This window comes from Pyxicephalus adspersus, chromosome 2 (assembly GCF_032062135.1).
Source record: "Pyxicephalus adspersus chromosome 2, UCB_Pads_2.0, whole genome shotgun sequence".
NCBI classification, from domain to species: domain Eukaryota; kingdom Metazoa; phylum Chordata; class Amphibia; order Anura; family Pyxicephalidae; genus Pyxicephalus; species Pyxicephalus adspersus.
The window spans coordinates 46,974,716-46,997,881 of record NC_092859.1 but is presented as its reverse complement, the minus strand read 5'-3'; the positions used below and the strand labels follow the sequence as shown (position 1 = coordinate 46,997,881).

Sequence of the window (23,166 nt, the reverse complement as noted above, 5' to 3'; positions counted from 1 at the left end):
AAAGACAGACATTTATTGAGCCACAACAATATTCATAAGCCTCTGTGTATGCCTTGAAATGGGTTATATTGTTAAGGTACTTCATTACCATTACGTCTAAATCTGATTCTTCTTGATGTGCTATCAATTATCCTCAGGGCACAACTGTTGGCTCATTGTCTGTGCATTGACTAGGAATGCTTAATCCTTTCAGTGCCAGAGAAGTGTTTTGTTCACATAATAAAATGCACATTTTTGCCCTTAAACTGGAACTAAAATTCCATTTTTAAAATTTGGGTTCAGGCAGGATTTTATTGCAGAAAAGGACAAACCATGGAGGCTTTTTCATTTGTTTTTGTTTTTTTCTTTAACATGATGGTAGCTTATAAAGGAGGGAATGAGACAAGCCCAAGAGGGAGGTTGAATCAAAGGGAAGGGGGTTTCTTTAAAGCATCCTAATCATTTTTAATCATTTCATCCTAATTCATTTGTCTGTAGAAATTATTGAAATGCTTTACAGCTGCCCAGATCAATTCCACATTGTGGGAGAGTCTGTTTTATAAGTTTTAAAACTACCTCATGACTCCTATTCCAGAACTTGTTTTAAAGTCCCACAAGGCTGTGGAGGAGGGAGATAGACACTTCACATCACACACTTGGCACACAAGGAGACAAGAGCAGATTTCTCAGATGTATACATTGTTGACGAGATTTATTATTATTGGTAAATGTGGGGAGCTTTGGTAAAAGTAAGTATATATATGCTCCAATAAGAGTTTCCAATGGTTTACATAAACTTGCTGGAGCCACACACCATTTCATAGTCTGTATTAGTGGAATTAACTCAGTCTAATTCAGTGTTTCTTGATCTTTTTAATATGGGGAAATCCCTTGAAATAACATTAAGTCTTCAGGAAACCCTTGCTATAAATAATATATCCACAGCTTTCAGTATAATTTTGTGATGATCAGTAGAAAGACTGTCACCCTTACAGATAGCCAAAAAGACCATTGGTATTTGGTAAACTTCTCATCACTCAAGGAACCCCTAGTAACCTCTGGAGGAACCCTAGTTGAGAAACACTGGTTCAATTAGTTGCTAATCAGAAGATTTGGTCCTTTTTTCAGGAACGTATAGCTTCGGTTTATTAACCACCCGGCCGGTAAACCCGACCATTTTTGCAAAAATCGATAAACCCGAACTTTTCTCACTGTCCTTAAATCCCCTCACTTACCTGGTCCCCGCTGTGATGATCTGTTCTGTCCAGCGTCGATCGAAAAAAAAAAAATACCTTCTCCCCGCAGCTCCTCCGGGCACGTCCGTCCTCTTCTTTCTTTATCCGGCGAGTGCAGTGACGATCACCGGGGTTTCCCGGTGACGTCGCTGCATTCGTCGGTGCGTGCGGGAGGCAGGGCGGGAAATTCAAAATCCTTTCATTGAACTCAATACAAAAAAGCTGTATTGAGTCCAATACAAAGAAATCTTTATATATATATATATATATATACAGTGTTCTCCCCAGAAATTTTTTTCAGCCGGGTGGTAGGAAGCTGTAGCCGGGTGGTAAAAAAGGGGGTGTGGCAAAACACAGCAAATTTAGTGCTTCCAGTTGTTTATGCCATGGGTAATCAGTAACTTTTTTTTTTTTTATTAAAAGTATATTTTTTTTTTTTTTTTTACATGATTGTGTGTTTCAAACATTTTTTATATTCATGATAATCTACTAGACCCTTGTTCGGACATATTTCTGTAAGTTACAGGTCTACACTTTTGGTACAGAAATCTAGACTTCAGTGTAACGCCCAGGTGGTTAAAGAATGTTGGTGTTTCAAATAAAATTGTCTGATAAATCTTATCTTGTACGAGAGATGCATGTAACTTACTCACTTAACCTCACTAACTATAAACAGATGGGATGGGGAGTACATGTATACAGGGCTGCAAATCAGTAATTGTATGTTTTTTTGCTTTTATGGAATGAACTCAAAAACCCAATTAATGTACTTGTGTTAAATTTAGTTGATATTGAGTGGCAGTCATATATATTTTGATAACTGTCTTGTTGTCTTTTGTTAATGATTTTACCCCCAGCAGTAACATAAAATGTTGAACCCCAGTGGCAGGCTTTGGAGAGGACCACTTTTCTGCCTGCAGGGTCACTTTTTCTTCTAGATAAGCAAAGACTGTGGCTGAGTTGCTAGACATGTATAGAAACTTCATAGCTGTGTTTTACATTGTTGCAAAAATATAATTGTATCAAAGCTGTTTAACACTTAAGAGCTGGGTCTACAGGACGTTTTTAAAAACGCATGTAAACGTTCCTACTGCATTTATATGCGTTTTTATGCACTTTTATTAGCGTTTAAGTGCTTAAAAACCCTGCGTTTAAATTTTTTAAACATTGTAAGCAATGTTATAGATAATGCTCATAAACAAAATGCTATAGATAACGCTCATAAACGTGCCTCAGGGAAACGTCCTGGTGTACATTAGCCCATTTGAATGCATGGGAATTTCAAACATGGGCTTTTAAAGGCTTTGTATGAAAAAGCCACATTCACAGGTAAAGCTGCTCATAATATGTACACAATGTTCCTTTCAGTAAAAAGCACAGGCCATTTGCTCTCACCAAGATCACATGTGAAAAGACGATGTTGTTTTAACCTTACATATTAATTGTTTTAGGTTCACCGGTTACTGCATGCAGGTCTGTTACTTGTATACTGGTGTAAACTTTTACTAAAGAATTTATTTATGTTGTTGAGTTGTTAAGTTGTTATGCTGTTAGCAGTAGATTTTCTGTTGCACTTTTTATGATATTTTAACATAAACTGTGAAAATACCAGAAGTCAAAAAGTAGCTGCTCTATATGATGTGCGACTGGTGATCTTCAATCAGTCTGCATTTGCAGCAGTAATTTTATTTTTTCCTAATCCCCACACAAGGATTTACAGGAGGTGCAAAGTTCCACTCTAGAAATTTGAGATCAGGCTGGGTTTTATTGCAGAAAAAGTTGGGTGCTGTCCCTTCCGCAATAAAACAAACCCACCTTCCTGATCGCTCCCTTCATCTGTCAAAATCTCTGGGCTGCTCATGCAGCACATCCTGGCTTCCCCTGCGGCTGCCAGGACTGAATAAACTTCTGTGTGTGGAAGTTACGTCATCCCTTTCAATCAATATGCCCAAAGTGAGAATGAGAAGAAGTAAGAAGATGGCAGCTCTGCAAGCTGGCAGTTGACAAACGGGAGGCTCTGGAGAAAAAATTGCCTGCTCTAATGCCCTACAAAGTATGACCTTTCCTACTATAGTCCATATTCCTGATTTATCTATGGGTATAAGTTCAGCACCTATGATTGTCGAAGTTTCTCTTGAAAATAATACTTATATTAGGAAGGACAGTGTAATTCTGTCTGTATTCCACACAAAAAGCATTCCTTTTTTTGCATAGAAATTTATTTTACATTGTAGGCCTATAATTCTTAGGCATAAATCATTGAAATATGTCCAATATTTAATACATTTAATAATAAACTCTTAATGAAAATCTGTTAAATTACAGAAACATGTAATATTACTGTACAGTAGCATGTATAATATATATATATATGTGTGTGTGTATTGTATAAGGATTTCTTTGTATTGGACTCAATACAGCTATTTTGTATTGAATCCAATACAAAATTATTTGAATTTGCACTGATGCATGCACCTACATCACCGGGAAACACCGGAGATCCTCTCTGCACACGCCGGGAGAAGATCGAAGGAAGAAGATGTGTCCGTAAGAGCTGCAGGGACCAGCAGGATGTCTGGGGACGACAACGGGACAAGGTAAGTGTTTAATTTTTTTTTTTTTATGCTTTAAGCGACCCCGAGTGTAACTCGGGATTACCGCTTTTTGCATGTAAAATCCACCCCGTCACACTCTGGAATACCACTAGGGGGGTTAATATACACGGCTACACTCTATATATCAGTAAATACTCGTTACAATAAACGCTTATATAATATGAGCAAAATCAGTTGTATCTACCAATTTATCACCCTTGTAGTGATCTTGTATTATACTCACCAATTGTGATACTTCCGCAGTAGATCATCTAACTTAAAGGTTATCTCCTGTGGTGACCAATTTTCCTTTAGTATTTCATATCCTTAGCTGCTTCTTTCGTATTAAATAAGGGGAATAGTCCTGTGGGCACAATTTTATGTTTTTCTTGAAATAGGCTGATTACACTTTATAGCTACTTCTATTTTGCATTTTTTACAGGGAACATCATGTGATATATGTAAAGATTGGATAGAAGCTACCTTAATGTAATGGGATGGTGGTAGTAGTAAATGATTTCTGCATACTAAAGCAACGGCTAAGGGAGATCATTTTATAGTTACAATTTAGTGGCTAGACCTGTTTTTAATGCACATTTGTTTATAGTAGACTCTGGTTGTGGATTTCTTTTTTTTTTTTTTTTTTTTTTTTTTTTTTTTTTTTTTTTTTTTTTTTTTTTTTTCATATATTTATTCACTGGGTAAGTTTTGCTTAGTTAAAAGTACTACAGCCATTAATTGATATTCACTGGTGTTTTTTTTTTCTTTTTTTTAGTTTGACTAAACAATTTACTTAGCCCAAGAAAGCATATTACTGATAAAAGTATTCTTTGTACAAGATAATCAAAGCTAGGACGATGTCTAATTTATTTTTTAGATTTTAGAACAAAAAAGGAGGGCGGGGAGGGTAGAATGTGGTTTACTTTTTCCAGTAGCAAAATGAAGGGTGTGGGGAAAAGTCCCTGTCCCTCAACATTTAAACCCTGCACTGCTAAGTGACCACATGGGCCTGGTGCACGCTTGTTGTTCTCCATTTCCTGCCACCTGGTTTGATGCCTGCTCATGAGTCTAGTTCACCCATGTTTTTTTTTTTAATATTATTTATATATTATTAAACGATTTACCTATTTATCAATGTTAAATTTTACATACATAAAAAGACCTTCCTCTTTTTCCCATATGGTATTTTGTACTTGTATCCCAGCTTCCCTTGCCTTACACCCACAGCAATTTCCATACTCGCCTTAAAAAAAAAAAAAAAAAAAAAAAAAAAAAAAAAAAATACATATATATATATATATATAATTTCAGAATCTGTGACACTTAGGGCTCTATTAATAAATGATTCCCCTGTCAGTTCGCTCTAGATTCTTTCATAATGTTTGCTTACGCAGATAATATTTCCTATTGTGACAGCTGTGCACTTTTGAGATTGGCCACTTGATGGCAGAACGAGACATTTTTAATAGGAACTGTAAGGATACGCCTAAAGAGATACGACCACCTGTCGGCGAATTTCTGGGGGAAGAATTTATAAATATAGCCCTTGGACTTCATTGGGGCGCATCTTGAACTTTAGGACAATTTGGATAAACCCTGAGTAGGTTTGATCTTCACTAATGAGAGCCCCTTCCTGTGATGCAGGATAATTGTTAAACGTTTAATATTGTAGTACCTATGTTAAAGCTTATTTTTTATACTGGAAGTGCAGAAATTAAGCACTTACACTTCAGGGCATAAACAGGCCTGACCTGTCTAAACATGTACGACAAAAAATGGATGGGGGCCATCCTTTTGATTTGTAGCATTGTTTTGAAACATAATGCATTTTAAATATGATATATGAAGTAATATTTTTTAACTCCTTATTGCAGACCCTTTTTTTTTTTTTTTTTTAAACCGAAATGTGTTTTCATGTGTATTTTGTAATTTTTTTGTACTGTTTTGTATTTCTGTAGCTTTTCCAGGCATGCCTGTTTAAAACATTACCAATGTACAAATGCATAAAAGTGCTGTATGTGTATTTCCTGGCATTTTACAACACACATTCATGTAAACTAGGCTTAGTAGAAAAGAATTGATCAGCTTTGGAGAACTTTTAAACACCTCTGGTCTGTCTAAGCATTTTGTATCATGTCTCTCCCTCAGGAAGAAAAAGCACGAGCCTATAAGAAGGAAAAGCAGCGGGAAAAGAAACGGAAGGCAGAGGAAGACCTTGGCTTTGAAGAAGATGATGAAATGGCTGCTGTTATGGGTTTCTCAGGGTTTGGTTCCTCCAAAAAGGGCCACTGATAAAACTTGAAAACAGCAGTCTAGTTTTACCAAGCAGATAGTGTTTTTTTCCCTTTATAGATAGGTCTTTTTATATTCAACCTGAGCATTTTAAAAATAAGTTATTTTTATTCCTTCAGTGACATTAGCTCAAAGCTGAGGAGTATGGGAGAATTCAGCAATCTCGTACAACTCTTACTGACTAAAACTGTGATTCCATAATGTACAAACTTTTTTTGCTTAGTCACTGCCTGATTACCTCATGATTATCAAAGCTGATAGTCCTATAGCTAAGGAAACGTATAACTGACAGCGATAATTGGAGAAGGTATAAAAGAAAACGGGTTCAGTTTAGAATAACCCAAGCTCGCGACCTGTTCTAAGCTAAGCTCCTATCACCTGACTATTTCTTCCCAACAGCGGCAGCCTTTTACTGTCTTCCCAGTCTGCATGCACAATTTTTTTTAAACACTGTCTATGCAGAAATCTACCATTTGACCTCAATGTGCCATACCATATAGGTAAAGTAAAAATAAAAAAATATATAAAAAATCATCCGCTTGTTGTTATCCTAAACAGGAGGAAGCTGTCCTTTTGGCTTCTAATTGTTGGGAAGTTCTACTTCTGGATCACATAGAATTGAAGGGTGCATGATCAGTGAACAATACCTGGGAGATTTTGGTCAGCTTACCTGGTTACACAACAGTTGACCAGTGTTTGGCTGTCCTAAGTCTCCATTCAAGTCTAGGGGGAAACAATGCACGGATATGGGTAGCATTGGGCAAGATTCTTCCACCAATTCTGTAAAAAATACAAAAGGTGCCACTGTTGGAAATGGGTATATAAGCACCTGGGTGGTGGGTTTTTTAGGTAACAAGTAAATTGTAAAAATCCAAAACAAAATTTGCGGCATTAACAAGTGTCTACAAATGTGCAAATCTCTGAGCATTCTCAGCTCTGCTCTTCACTTATAGGCTGGTATTCTATAGAGGTACAACTCTTTGTAGTTACCTGGCTCAGACGTCCATTATTCTGACACATTTTTGGATAGATTTACAATAGATTCGGGTTACTTAAATGATAGGTGGGGGTCATTTTTACACACCCTGGCGCCTGTCTGTTCAGAATTTTACAAATTCATAAATAGGTTGGTAATTCTGTTTAGCACCCCCTTAGTGACAGTACCATGTGCAGACCATTCAAAAATTACCCCCTTCCCCCCAGGCTGCACCGCTACTTTATTGTCAAAGATATCTTTTTTTAGTTTTCTTAGGCTTGGCAAATTGCTGTTGTCCGTATGACACAAAATAATGGTGTTAGGCCATCTGATGGATTTTCCATCATGCTTAACAAACAGGTAAACAAAGAGCCCACCTTTGAAGGAGTAATTGGTATCTAAATTTCTTACATGATAATGAAATGTATTTATTGCCTATTTGTAAAACATTTTGTTATAGTTGTCATTCTAGTCTGAGACATTCTTTTATTAGCTTGAGATGACAACAATCTTTAGATACCTTGGTATCGAGCTGATTTTGTAATTTTTCCTGTTAACAGTTTGTACGAACAAAAAGTAACAGAGATAGGAAAATGTTGCTTTGAACTCTGAATTTGATAGGACTCCAGGCAAACATTTAAAGATTCAGATAAATATCATATATGGGAGCTTTTTTTTTTTAACACAAAAGGACTTGTACTACTAGCCATTCAGTTCTGAGTTTAACACTGCTCTACTGTACAGCACCACTTTCTCAGTTACAAAAAAGAAATGTAGCTGTTACTTTCCTGCCCTAAATTTGTTGACTTAACAATAATGGATGAGCAGAAGACTGATCAGATATCATTTAGAATGTCCATTGGTATTATTTTTGCATGGAGCGCCCCTGATTGGCTTTCAGTGCTGCCTCCCTCTCTCGAAGACTAAATGCTGCTATACAGGGGAGTATTATGTCAAATGCAGGTACTTACATTAGATGCATTAAAAAAATTACATTTTATACTGAATAAGTAAAATACATAATCTAATACTTTTGTATCAGCTTTTAGTTAATCTTTAAATCTTGCACTTCATGTTTCTATTTGTCAATGCTGCAGTCATGTTTGCATTCAGGTATAAAGGTTCTTACAAAAAACAAATCTTTTGGATGTTTGGACATCAGTTATGCCTGCGATTCATTTATTGTGATTGTAGTTTGGAGTAGAATTAAGTGTTGGGATTTCAGTTCACCCTGCCATTGCCCCACTGACATCACAAGTTGTAGGTTTGGCTGAGAGCCCAAGTTTGATGCAATAGAGGCACTTTAAGCCATGGAAAGCTTTGTTTAATATAAAAAGACTGATCGTAATACAAATATAGTAATAATAAAAAAAGTCCATCCCCCAGCTACTGTTTCTAGGTAACAGGACAAGGCTGCTTGTGGACTGCTGTTCTTCAGGTCTGCTCATTCTCTCGCGTACCAGCTGGTTAATGGTTTTGCTGGGAGATTGAAATGGGGGTATGGCCAAAACCATTGAAGGGCTTAATGAGGCTAGGTATTTTATTTACCAACATTGTGCAGGGAGCAGTTAAAGCTGACCTACCACCGAGAGATTATGTAAGCTTCCATTACTGAACTCATTCTAAAGAATACTAATTGCCTAAATACTTGATCTTTTGCATGCAGATAACTGTGTGACAATTAGCTGAACACCTTTGCTACATGCTTATTCTGGGTCAGTGATTTAGAAGGTATTAGGCAGAGGCAGAGGATCAGAACACCAGGCAAGCAGGATTTAGATCCAGGTCGGCAATGTCGGCTTACATAATATTTTAGTGAAAGGTTAGCTTTATGAGATGACAGGTCAGCTTTTAGCATAAATCAATTTAGCAGCAAGATCTGACTGTCTTTTCATTTGATTCCTTGCAACTTTGCACCTTGTTATCAAATAATTTTCCAGTATTTTTTTCTTTTGTTACTTTTTGTGTAATAACTTTATGTGAAATCCTTTTGGACATCTCAGCAAGTATGTTGCAAAATTTTTATGTGTATAAATATATTTTCATCACTCTTTTATTCTCTTGAGTTTAAAAGGAAACGAAAGGCAAAAACAACCTTAAATTAGTAGGAAATGACCCGTGTCTTCAGTATCCATGCCCCCACAAATATACTTTAAAATAAATTCATTGCCACTGTCACGCCTGCTGAATTTCATTATCGCCATCTATTGTAAGGAGTCCGATGCCATTTGCTTTTTTTCTTCCTTTTTCTTTTCTTTTTTTTCTTTTTTTTTCTTTTTTTTTCTTTTTATGGGAAACAATTTTCTCATCCCACTACCATGTAAATCTTTACAGCGGTCCGTAATATTTGTCAGTGTTTGCTTCAATGGCCTTGCATTGGGTACACCGTGTGTTGATAAACACTAATAAAACCAAGGCCCGACTATTTTGCTAATGAGCTATGATAGCAGTCCGCCTATGATATAGGACAATAATTCTTCCCTTTCTGCAGAGTACGTCAGCACGAACCACCTAGGCGGAAAATTAAATCTTTTTTTTTTTCATTCATTGCTGTGTTTATGGTTTTTCTAAGGTTTGAAACATTCTCTGGCATTTAAATTGAGGAGGTTACTCAGCAGTGGTAATGGATTATTTTTTTTTCTTTTGGAATATATAGTATTCTTGGTTTTGTTTTGGTGTGTTCTGCTTTTTCCATTTTTATACTATGGAGTTTTGTTAATAAATTTTAAGAGTTTACTACTGATTATTATCTGTATATTAAAGGGCAAGCTAAACAAAAAAAATAAAATTCTTTTGAAATGATAGCCTGGACTGCTAAATGCACTAGATGTTCTAAAACAGAACACAAATGTAGTGTATATATATATAAGCTTACTAGTCCTTATTTCACTGTAATGTATAATCTAATGAGCAGTGTTGTAGTGAGCAGAACTACAAAAAATTTCCCTCTCCCCACCTTCCTTTCCATAATATAAGGAGAAGTGTAGTCTAAGAAAACTGGAAACAATACAGACTGGATTCTGGCAAAATTAACAGGGTATTTTTGCACCTATTAAATATAACAAAATTATTTTTATGTTCTATTAAAAAGGTATCTAAACCGAAGAAGCTTGAGTATATTGCAGCTTTCGCATTCTTTAGACAGGGAGGTTGTGCTTAATTTTTCTTTTTTTCCATGTTTTTTCTTTTTCACCTGGTGAACATGCAAGGAACATGCTAGTTGTTTTGCATTTAAAATATTCACCATAATGTATTTATGGAGTAACTGGCCTTCAGAATCCTGTTCTCATTGATAAATGAGACGTATCAACTTACATCTCCCCTTCCCAGTCAAGGAAAAACAAATTTAATGTTGAATTTTATTTACATTTTTTATTAGTTTACTTGAACCCCTGTTCAATGTAGACTCAAAAACTCTTTAGGTGCCTCGTTCCAACTATAACAAAATAAATGTGTTGCCATGCATTAGACTGCAAAACACAGCCACGTGCTTAGCCACCAGTTGTGATGCTGATACTGAATGGGGCAGCACAGAAAAATGAATAGAAATGCATGCAGTAGTGCGTAGACAAAATGCATTGCATCACTACACAGTGAAAACATCAGATGTTGCTCTCTAGACCAGTGATTTTCAACCACTGTGCCGCGGCACACTAGTGTGCCATGAGGGATCTTTAGGTGTACTGTGGGAAATTATCCAATTACCATTGTCGAGTGTCTGTGCTGTAGTGACTGGCAGAGTAATGTAATACTCTTCCATGTCAGTGGGTGACAGTAGGTAACATAGTTTTCTTGTTCATTCTTAGAGACAAAAGAATTAGCTACAGAGTGTCATTTTGTAACATTTTTGATTTGTGGTGTGCCGCAGGATTTTTTCAATGTAAAAAAATGTGCTGTGGCTCAAAAAAGTTGAAAAACACTGCTCTAGACTAGTGGTCACCAACCTTGGTGACTTAGAATAAAATTTTGCCACGGCCCAGGGGTTGGGTGGTATGTGTACAGCGCACACCACTCTGCCATTCTCGGCAGCTCAACCTCCTGTCAGCACACTAGCTGGGAATAGCAGAGTAGTGTAAGAGAGCTGGTGTGCTGTCAGGTGGCAGAGCTGCTGGGAATGGCAGAGAAGTGTAAGCCTTACTAACATTGCTCTGCCATTCGCAGCAGCTCCTGTGTAAGCAGTCGGAGGAGAGACTTCTGCAGTAACGTTTGTTGTGCTCCTGCTGTCCCACTGTCACTAGCTTTAGAGCAGTGTATAGAGGGCCATTGGCACTTACTCTGCCTGCTCTCCTGTCATCTGCGGTCCCAACTCACTGGCCTTGGACTGCCATTTGTTATGTAATCAAGAAGGCAGGGTAACTTAAACCAGGTTTATTTACATGATTCACCAACTATTTACATGAGCATTGTCTGTAGTACATATTCAGAGCAGAACAGGAACCAACACCAATATAGATTGTCTTAAGGAGTAAACAACTAGAACAGTGACATCTACACTCCAGAAGGATGAACACTACATTTCCCCTCTTCTACAAAACCTTTTTTTTTTTTTTTTTTAAATATGTAACAGAATGCAAGTAACAAGAATGTGAAACTATACCACAAACAGTACTATGCAAGGTAACTACATCACATATTCCTTTGTCTACACAGGTGGTCTTCTGACTCTTTGAGTATGTCTGGACAGTTCTGGTACCTGATCTCCAGTTTGATCATCATCAGTAGTAAAAAGAAAATATCCTTCATGAAATTTAGTTCTGAAAAGTCCTGCCTAACAGGTGCAAGATGATTGGCATTCCATATATGTCCATCAGACAGTTTATAGGTGTAAGGTCCTCTTTGCTTTGTCACTCTAAGCGGGTTAGAGAATTTGACTTGTCCCTGTTTCAGTAATCCAGGTTTCTTAACTTAAAGTTGTATGTCCGCAACATGATGTATAGTGCGCATATGTCTGCCATGTAGCAGTTTAGCTGGCGATGCTTGAGTAGTTGCCTGTGCAGTTGCTCTGTAAACATGTAAGAGCTCTGTAGTAAAGACTTTTCAAGATTTACCTGTAAGATTTGCAGTCTGACCTTCTTTAAGGCTTCTGTTGAATCTCTCAATCTCTCCATTTGCTTTGGCAAAATAGACAGAAGCTTTCCTATGCACAATATTTCTCTCTTTCAGGAAATAATCAAACTCAGAAGATAAAAGTTGGGGCCCATTGTCCGACACTAGTTCCTTTGGGTTACCTTCCCTGCTGAAGACTGGAGAGAAAAGTAATGACAGTAGCAGGGGTGACATTTAAAACAAAGGCAATTTCTGGCCATTTACTGTAGTAATCTAATAATGTTTTAGCAAAGCGACAGTCCACAGGGGCCACTAAAAAAGGACCCACAATATCAATATTAAGCTTTTCCCAAGCAGAATCAGGCAATGGCGCTGGCTGAAGTGGTGTATAGGTTACAGCAGATTTGTCATGATTCTGACAAGTAACACAGGACAGAATTGCAGTTAGTACTTGGGCATCCATGCCTGGCCACCAGTACATATCACATAGTCGTTGCTTTGTGAGTACAATTCCTTGGTGACTCAAGCAAGTTGTATAAGGCTCTCTCTCAAAGACTCCGGAACCAGCAAACGATGAGATCCATGGACAACATAATCATCAACTAAAGACAATTCATATCTAATCCTGTAGTAAGGTTGTAGGACAGGGCTCAGTTTAGTTGCTGAATTTGGCCATTTGCTTTGTAGAAGGTCGCTTAATTGTGTTTGTATGGGGCATGAAACACAAGCTTGTTTGATCTCAGATGCCATAACTGCATCAATATCAGTAAATGCCACAACTTCAACATACTCCCCCTGTACACTAGGAACTGCAGGTAAGGGCAACTGTGACAAACAATCAGCTGCAACATTCTGCAAACCTGGTTTGTATTGTATAGTGTAGTTGAAGTTAAGTAGTCTTGTTGACCATCTGGTGATATGCATACCTGCTCGTCCCAATCCCTTTATGGTTAGCAGTGTGGTGAAAGGGCTATGGTCGGTCTGCAACATATACCGTCGACCCCACAGGGGTGTTCCCCCTTTTTCTGTAGCCCAAACACACGCTAGGGCTTCTTTTTCAACGGTAGAATATTTACGTTCTGCTTCTAAAAGTGTTCTGGATCCAAAAGCGGCAGTTTTCTCTACTCGATCTGCATGGCATTGTGTAAGGACAGCACCCAGGCCATAGTCTGAAGCATAGGTGGTAATGATAGTAGGTAGAGAAGGATCAAACAATGTTAATGCTGGACTGTTCATGATGAGCTGCCTAACAGTGTCAAAACTATGCTGAGCAGTTTTTGACCACACCAAGCTGGTATTTCCTCTTAGCAAAGCTCTCATCCATTCCACAACTGAGGCATAATTGGTAATACATTTTGAATACCATGAAGTAAGGCCTAAAAAAGAACGCAGGGTCTGGAAATCAGATGGTGCAGGTACCTGTATCACAGCTGTCATATGGTCAGGATCCAGCAATAGTCCCTGTTGTGATATAATGTGACCTAGAAATGACAGTTGGGTTTGTCTTAAATAGCATTTAGAAGTATTCCGTTTCATTCCTGTAGATTCAATACGATTCAAAACAATGTGATGGTACTTGTCATGAAGATCCAGAGTTTGGCCATATACAATTATGTCATCCAGATAACACTGTACACCAGGTACATTACTGAGAATTAAACACATCAGTCTTTGAAAACAACTGGGTGCAGGAGCCAGGCCATAAGGTACACGTTTGAAACAAAAAAAACCTTCATGAGTAATAAATGCAGAACTTGATGATATGCGCATTGAAGATCCAAAATAGAAAAGAAGCTCCGCTGTGTTCTGAAAATACTTCCTCAATATGTGGCAAGGGGTGACTATCAATAACGGCTTTATTTGGTTCACGAAGGTCAACACACAGTCTTACACCTCCTGTTTTCTTCATGGCCACCACAATAGGAGATTCAGTAGTTTTTTTAGTTTTTGGGAAACAGCTTCTCTGACAGAGAAAGGTAAATGCCTTAACTTGTGACGCACTGATTGGACATCAGGGCGCACTTTAATTTTGTGTACAAAGTTCTTTGCACAGCTCAATACGTTGTCAGTATGTGATGAAACACTGGACACTGGTTGTAGGTTAGAATATGAAGCTGTTGTGATAAGGCCATCCACTAATTGTAGATTTAATGTAGCGAAAAGATCCCTGCCCAGTATAGCTGAGCCTTTCTTTACAATGGGGAATTCAGCTTGCGCACTAGTTGATTGAAATGTAACAGTCACTAACAGGCAACCAAGCACAGGAATAGGGTCTCTTGGATAACTCACCAGCTTCAAAGTAGGTACGGTAAGTGATGTATTTGCAAAGTACCGTAAGTAGATATCCTCAGGTTGTATAGAAACAGCAGAACCTGTATCAAGCATCAGGGTAATAGAATGGCTCTGATTAGTAGTAGCAATAGTAACAGTGCATAAAAGTTCATCCGGACTGAAAATGTCATTTTTATCCACACTTAAGACAGTAACCTCTGGAGAAGCAACTTCCTGAACCTGTCTAGCAGTAGAATTACGGCAGATTTTTGCAAAGTGTCCGATTTTCTTACATTTGTGGCATTGTGCGTCCTTTTTAGGGCTGTGCGGAACCACACCTGAAGCAGTACTTTGTTTTGTGTATGTACAGCTCTGCGCTGCAGTTCAGGCAAATTTCTTGTCACACCCTTGTATGGAGCCTGAGTGTATGTCTGAGGAGAAAGAGATTCTGAATTCACAGCCTGTATACTTCAAGAAGTCCCCTGGCTGAGGATTTGTGCCTCTGCCACAGCAGTTTCACTTTGACTTGAAATTGTAATAGCCTTTGCAAGGGTTAATTTGTGTTCCAAAAATAATCACTCTCTAACACGGGCTGAATTTGTTTTTTCCACAAGTTGATCTCATCATTTAAGGCACCAAAATCACAGGTAACAACCAGCTCTCTCAACGCTGCAATATAGAGTATTGTGGATTCACCAGCTTGCTGTCCATGTTGCCAGAATTTATATCTTTCTGCAACCACATTTACTTCATAAATCATAAGATTTATCTGCTACAGGTAAAGTGTAGAACATACGCTGTCCTTCCACTCCCAGGCAGTAAATAAGCAAAGCCTGTTTTCTAGCATTAGGTAAGGACTCCTGATTAGCAGCAAGTATGTAATTCTCAAACATCGGAATCCAAGCCGTAAAATGCAGTGTAGGCTCACCCAGGTGTGGAAGAAAAAGTGCAGGTTCCTGAAGAGACATCCTCGTCGTCAGTTTTGTTGTGTCCAGTAATCAAGGAGGCAGGGTAACTTAACCTCCTGAGCGTTACACTGAGGTCTAGATTTCTGTACCAAAAGTGATCCATCGTTTTTCATGAAATTTTTTTTTTAAATTGTAGACCTGTAACTTACAGAAATATGTCCGAACAAGGGTTCTAGTAGATATTATGAATATAAAAAATGTTTGAAACACACAATCATTTAAAAAAAAAAAAAAAATTACTTTTAATAAAATTAAAGGAAAAACACAAAAATCAGCTTAAACATCACTACATAAACAAAGCTTGAAGCCATGGCAGGGGTCAGGCAGGCGGTGATGTCCAGGTCCAGGCAGAGATGTCAGAGTCCAAGCAGAGGTCAAAGCAGGCGGAGATGTCAGAGTCCAGGCAGAGGTCAGGGCAGGCGGCAGGCAGAGATGTCGGACTCCAGGCAGAGGTCAAAGCAGGCAGCAAATGGTCAAAATTAGGCGAAGATCAGCAAAGGTAAGATAAGACACAGTGTTACACACTAGCCATCCAGGGAATAAGTGGCAATTTTTAAAACTTTGATTCTGTATTTTATTTGGGGTTTGTTTTGAATTATTTTGTATTTGATTGGATACGGGAGTTTGTATCCAATCCAATACAAAATAAGAATTTGAATTTCCAAGTTATTACTTTTATTTTATTTATTTTTTTATTTTTTTGTATTGGATTGGATACAGGAGTTTGTATTCAATCCAATATAAAATGAGCGTTTGAATTTACCAGTTATCTACTTTGTATTAATTCTATAATATTTTGTATTGGATTGGATACGCAAGTTTGTATCCAATCAAATACAAAATATAAATTTGAATTTCCAAGTTATTTACTTTTTTTTTATTTTTTTTTATTTTTTGTATTGGATTGGATACGGGCGTTTGTATTCAATCCAATACAAAATGACAGTTTGAATTTACCAATTACACACTTTGTATTTATTTGAATTATTTTGTATTGGATTCAATACAGGAGTTTGTATTGAATTCAATACAAAATGAATGAATGAGTTTCTATTTGAATTTCCCGCACACGCGCCGACATCATCATGCACGCAGGGAGGAGCCGTCCGGTTTTTTTTTTTCTCCGCCGGACGGCTTCTCCCTTCAGAGATCATCCGGCGCTGGAACGAGCAGGACGTCGGACGATCAGCGGGACCAGGTAAGAAGCCGGCCGGCCGGGCGGCGGAACACAAGATGCCGGCTGGCGGCGGAACACAAGATGCCGGCTGGCGGAACACAAGATGCCAGCCGGCATCTTACCGGTCCCGCTGGCACCCGACGCTGGAGAGGGAGATCGACGGACGACGCTGGACGGAGGACGACACTGGAATACGAAAACGACGCTGGATGAGCACAGGGGGACCAGGTAAGTAAGGATGGGAAAAATCTCGGGGTTAACCATCCTTGCAATTTTTTTGTGCCCGAACGAAGGTCGGGCTTAACGGCAAGGTGGTTAAACAAGGTTTATTTACAAGATTCACCAACTATATACAAAAGCAGTGTCTATAGTACATCTTAAGAGCAGAACAGGAACCAACAACAACACCAATATAGATGATCTTGAGGAGTAAACAACTAGAACAGTGACATCTACAGGCCAGAAGGTTGAACACCACATCACCGATCCAGGGTTTGGGGACCTCTGCTCTAGACTTTGCCAGTGGGAACGCGGCTTGAGCTGTGACTTCCCTGACAGAGAGACAAAAGTAAACATAATGAGGATTAATCATAATATGCAATTGCTGACAACTTGTGCTGCTAGTATATGGTTAACTACAACAGAGAATTGGGAATTGACACTTTTAGTAACCTGTTATCTCCATATCTTAAAGAACTAACAAGTAAAAATATTTTTTTATGCATTCATATTTAACCTTTCATCAGTTACTTGTGTGCCAACCATTCATTTTTAATGTTTTTGTTTTTCTTTTCATCTGGCTAGACAACACCCCTCCTCCATGTGGGGAGGGTTGTACTTTTAGGTATATGCCAACACATAACACCAGAGTATGAGGACAAAGCAGCATTTTTTTAAAAACATCCATCACAAATCATAATGTGGGGGTACAGAACTAAAAGCAAATGACTGGGCCTTAAGCACACCTGTATGGTTACAGAACATACTTGTATATTGGTGATACTTTAGCTTCAACGAGTAAACCTGTGGGTTTGTTCAATAAAGCAGTGAAATGACAAATTGATGTTACCTATGGCAATCAATCAGACTTAATCTAATTTTAAATTGGTTGCCATAGGTTGCTTTACTTTCTATGTAGCAGTTGCCTTTCCTTACCATACTTGTATTTTTTAAAAAAGAAAGGTAATTCAAAAAAGTTGCCCCCAAAAATGTAAGCACTGTTTTTTTTTTTTGTTTCGTAAAAATCTATAACTGCGATCAAACTTTATTTTTTCCCAACATTTTCTTGTGTTATTTGGGCAATTTAGTGACCTGCATCGGAAATGAGAAAGCAGTTAAGCTCAGCATGCAGTTTAATTTCCCAAAACACGTTCTACCATTGCATCACAATCTCATTAACATGCATTGGATGCGTTTGCATTGTGTTTCCGCAGAGTTAGATGTGATGACATGCACTGATTGCGAGGAATTAGGTTGAAACACATCTGAAAAGAAATCTCAATCACAATAGTTATTTGTAAAAGTACATAACAATTCTAAGTATTTTTAGATGTGTTTCAGTGCTTTCAAAACGACACAGAAACCACAAGAATGTGTACATAGAACAGAAGTTCAGATGTACCGTATTTTTTGCAGTATAAGACGCACTTTTTCTTCCCCAAAACTGGGGGGGGAAAGTTAGTGCGTCCTATACGACAAAGGTATGATAAAATAACTAAAATAATATACTCACCCGATACCCGATCCTGCGTGTTTCTCTGGCTGCATGCAGCATGTCTCTTCTCTCCTCTGCCAGCATCGTGTCTTCTCCTGTCTGTAAAGCAGAGCGAAAGAAGCCGCCACAGCGCCACCTGCTGTTCCCTGTCCTAACTGCCGTACAGTGGAAAAAAAGCACAGTGATCAGAAGGGGAGTTTGAATGACAGAGTGATCAGAAAGGAATTTTGAATGACACAGAGTGATCAGAAAGGGAATTTGAAAGGCATAGAGTGATCAGAAAGGGAATTTGAATGGCACATGAGTGATCAGAGATCAGAAGGGGAATACCGGTATGAATGGCACATGAGTGATCAGAAGAGGAATAATCTTTCAGAATCTTTTTTTCTAGATTTTCCTCTTTTAAAATTGCGTGCGTCTTATATTCCGGAGCATCTTATAGGGCGAAAAATACGGTATACATTAGAGTCTTGGTGTACAGTTCCTGATATCCCCAATAGGTGGCACTGTGGCTAACATTAAAAGCATCAAATGAGTTGTGCACTTCAGATGGTGGCTGGAGTTTTAATTTTTTAGGGGTGATTTAGAAGTTTGACTTTTAACATTTTATTCTTTAACAAACTAGCCTTGGAATATCACTGAGAAGAGAAAATAGGCTATCATCTTCTATTGGGATAAGAGAAGGTTAAAAGAGAGGAGTAAATAGCTTAAAAACATTTAACATTGTAGGAAAAATGATACTGTTACTGTTATTAGCACAGACCTGGCCAGATAATACTCCCTCTTTTCCATTTGAAGTTCAGTAGGAGGCTGTAAAAATAAAATAAATTGACTTAAACCCACCACGGGATGAAATCTGAACCTAGTGAAGATTCTTCAGAAGGTAAAGCTCTGCTACTGAACAAAGATTCCACGAACCAACACTGTGCTAGGTATACAAAAACATAAAGTGTATATCAAGCTGAAACTTTTTTCTGTTATTTGGAATGGGAGTTAGAACCTCATTGAAGTTTTTACTGCTATCCACAGCTCATTAAATTCCTTTCACTTGTGTAAGGTGTCTTACTGACAATAATATACCAGACCCGAAGTGAGGGTAACTCTCCAACAGAAAATAACGTTGATTTCCTTCCTATCTTGTGTAATCATTGCTAGCAGGACAGGAAATGAGGTGAAATCAATGACAAATCACAAATCGCTAGAAAAATCTAAAAGGTGTTCTAATCCTTGCCTACTCTAGTTGCTTTTCAGTTTATCAGTTTATGTACTTTTGCATGCAAAATTTTATGTAAACCTAACATTTTTAATAAAATCTCTAACATTTTTTTAAAAATCCTACAATCAACATCGTTCACTAAAAAAAACTGATTCTGCCATGAAGATCCTTGTTTAGGCACCTTTTGTTATGGGGTGACAGCACTCTGTTCTTGTGTCCTAATAGAGATCCCATGTTGTCACACTGGCTTCTAATGCATGCTACCTGTAGCCTTTAAAACAGACATTATGCAGTTAACTTTTTTCTTCTTTTAAAACAGAAAGCCCACCCTGAAAAATGCCTTCACTGTAGTAGATGTATGTAAATGGAAGTGGCTGCAAACAGGCTGTAGGATTTCAGTAGCACTGATGTGCATCAGCGAATGTTTAAATAAAAATATTGTGTTTTAACAAACTATAAAGCAGTGTGGATGACCTGACTGGGACCATACTGTAATTCTCGTTGGGACTCCAGCAGGGAGGCCCAAACTGATAAATGATAAAGGTTTTCTTTACTTAAACTCTCCCTGACATTCCTTTACATGCATTGTGTTTAAATCACTCATTCCCAGTTAACATCTTTTTCAGCGCTGGTAGACATTACAGTTACAAACAGATGATTAACAACTTTACCTGCACCATTTGTTACCATTATACTTGAATAAGTACATTGCCCCACTACAGGGATAAGATGCTTATTTGGTATTCAGTGTCCCTTTAGAAAAAAGTGCCTGGATCTTGACAACCCTCAAAGAGAAATTGCATTTTATGCTGTTTTGCTTGAGACTTTTAATGATTGCTGGATTAACCTTGCAAGCGAAAGATTAGTGAACTTTGAGGAATATTTAACACATCTCATCTGACAGCTATTTCTGTAACAGCCATTCTCCCTTTCTATCTGCTGCTCATACACATCAAGAGTTCCACCCTTCAATGATTCAGCTAGACAGGTTGTTTGCAGGAAGCAATAGTGCCTTTAAGTCTGTTGTTCTGCATTAAGCACAATTCCCTGATCTGCTCTTGTCATGCAGATGTTGATCTAGAATTAGCCTATGCCATCTTTCTTCATAAACCATCATACCTCCCCTGCTACTCCTCCGTTGTAATCCTTTATTTGCTGACCTCGTTTGACAGCTGTCTTGCTGGAGACATCACTTTCTTCAAGGCAGATCTTAATCCCTGCAAGGGAAGGCATTGAAATTATTCAGCCATTGGCAGTGCCATCTGATACAATGTGTCCTTTACCAAGTGACCTCTGCCTAGCTCTTGTCTCAAAATACAACTCTTCTCTTTAGTCCCAGACATCTGTCAGTCCTCTCTTGCCTCAAGATGACCGTATAGGCGCTCTAAACTTATAATACGCAGTCTGAATCCTATGTGTGTTGCTAATCGCTTTTTAATGCGTTTTCTGTAACATCTCCAACCGAGTCCCCATTATCTCCTATAATGAGGTACTACTCATTAATAAAACAAGGGGTTGTGGGAGCTGTCATTTTATTAAACATTATCTTCGGCTTTTGGCATAATTCTCCTCTACAACTGCCTTCAACTAGTCACATTCCCAACCTTATTTAAAGTGCTCATTAGGCACGGTATTCAATATGGGTATGTGCCATGGGCTCCAAATGGTAGACATCCTTAAGTGAATGAGGTCCCAAGTGATTAGTTACAGACTGTACTAATTAAGATAAATTAAGCCTGCCTCTGCTTCTGATGTCACAGTCGTCGTACTATTAATCTTGTGCTCTGTTTCATCCTACAGCGATGCATTTTAGAACTTTTAATTTTAAATAGCCTGATTAACCCCTTGCTATCTAAGGAAAAAACAGACAAGCCAGGAATAACCAGGGGCATTTTTTTAGGATATTTATCAGATTGCCCAAATTATTAGAGAACTAAAAATATAAGAAAGAGACCACAGTTATTGATCTCCTTTTTATAAATACTAATTGCCTGGGTGTTGTGCTAATCCTGTGGTTTTAGTCCTTTTTGGAACATTGACTTGGAGAAACCAGGCCAATCTGAAGTTTTGATTTTACTGGCTGTATAGTTTTGTCAGGGCATGGGCACATAAAGAATTAAGGCTGATGGATGCCAAAGCACAACTAACCTTTTCACATGGAAGTCTTCAGCAGCCTCTGTATTGTTTTATGACAAGTTATATTGTCATATAACACAAATATGACATATTTTACCGAACATATAAGGATTCTATTCTATCATTCTGTAAATGTTATTTTCTATACTACTTCAAAGTCAGTGTTAGCCATTTTAGGTATATCTGCATTAGTACAAGTGTTCATTACCTTCTAAATTGTATTTGTCTTAGGAAGGACTTCGGGTTCAGGAAAAGGAGATATAGGTATGGGCCTAAGGCAGCATTGCACATACACACTGTATGATACCCATGTGAAACCATTTTAGAGATAAGCTATCAGGATTTATGCTAGTTCTGGGAAAATCATTTATAGTGAAATTCAGTGGATTGAACTGCCCTACAAACAGTAAGCAGCTTGGGTCAGACAGAATGGTTATTTGCCAATTTGATGCCATTAGGTTATATGAAAACTCCAGACAAATAGCATTTAATTTGGTAAAGCAGTACATATTGCTATTTTTGAATAAAATATTTTTTTTTTCATTCTCTGTTCCATCTCATTGCTACTGATTTCATACAGCCTTTTCTAGCTACCTCCATTATTTTCATAGAACCCAGCAATTGTTGCATGTCATTTCTTGGGACTGGTATTCTAATGGTGACAGGAGTGGACCATGCTTGTGTAATGTGAAACAGCCACATGCAATTAAAACCCCATGAGATAGAGTGATAAAGTAGGAGAACTACAGTGAAAACAGAGCATTATGATTATCCTTTTAGTGTATGCCTCAATGCAGACCTTCATGGCAGGATCCCCAAGTATTAATTTATTGAAAGCTGCAGATTTGAAAACACTGAAAATTACTTTTGGAATTACATTAAGATGATAAAGCTTACATGAGATTGAAGTGATTGGGTTCACACATAACCTAAAACCAGTGATTTTAGGTGGTTTGCATAATACGCACATCATGTTTGTTTCTGTTCAGGGGCAGCCCCATTAGCTATGTCTAGCTGGAACACAGGGAGTAAACAAAGAACTAGTCATGCAAAGAATTTATTTGATTTCAATTAAATTGGTTGGCGTGTTGTTGAGAAATATGAATACTAGAATGAACTGGCATTACTTAATAAGAAATGTGTCACCTGGAAGAAATTATGCAGAGATCACTAATTGGATTCTCTAACAATACAGTAACATTGGTCAAGTGAACTATCAGTAATGACTGAAATCCAGCAATGTAAAACCACAGTATAGTTCCCCTGTTTAAGGGCCCATTTACAACGCTGTGCTGTGTTGGGTCACAGCAGTTAAAGCAGAACTAAAGTTCCAGTTTAAAAATGAGTGATCTGGCAAGGTAGACAATGTCCTTTCTGCAATAAGTAGTCTTACCTGCCTGATCATTAACTGGAACTGTCAAAATGCTGGGCTGTGCCATTTGCTGGGACTGAATGAACTCCGGTGTGCCTGTGTGGAAGTTATGTCATCCTGGCCCCATCAATCAAGATGGAAGAAGATGGTGTCCTGTGACAGAACAGGGACAGGTGAGTATAACTGTTTA

The 23,166-nt window shown here is 38.0% G+C and overlaps 1 protein-coding gene across 1 annotated transcript in view; it reads left to right on the top strand.

Moving 5' to 3' along the window:
- The window catches only part of ZMAT2 (zinc finger matrin-type 2), a 28,590-nt gene extending 18,712 nt beyond the window's left edge, over window positions 1-9,878 (top strand). Inside the window, exon 6 of the mRNA XM_072400682.1 lies at window positions 5,957-9,878. Coding sequence (XP_072256783.1) covers window positions 5,957-6,100 — 144 coding nt within the window. The 3' untranslated portion in view covers window positions 6,101-9,878. The remainder of the gene's footprint in view (window positions 1-5,956) is intronic.
- The last annotated feature ends 13,288 nt before the right edge of the window (window positions 9,879-23,166 follow it).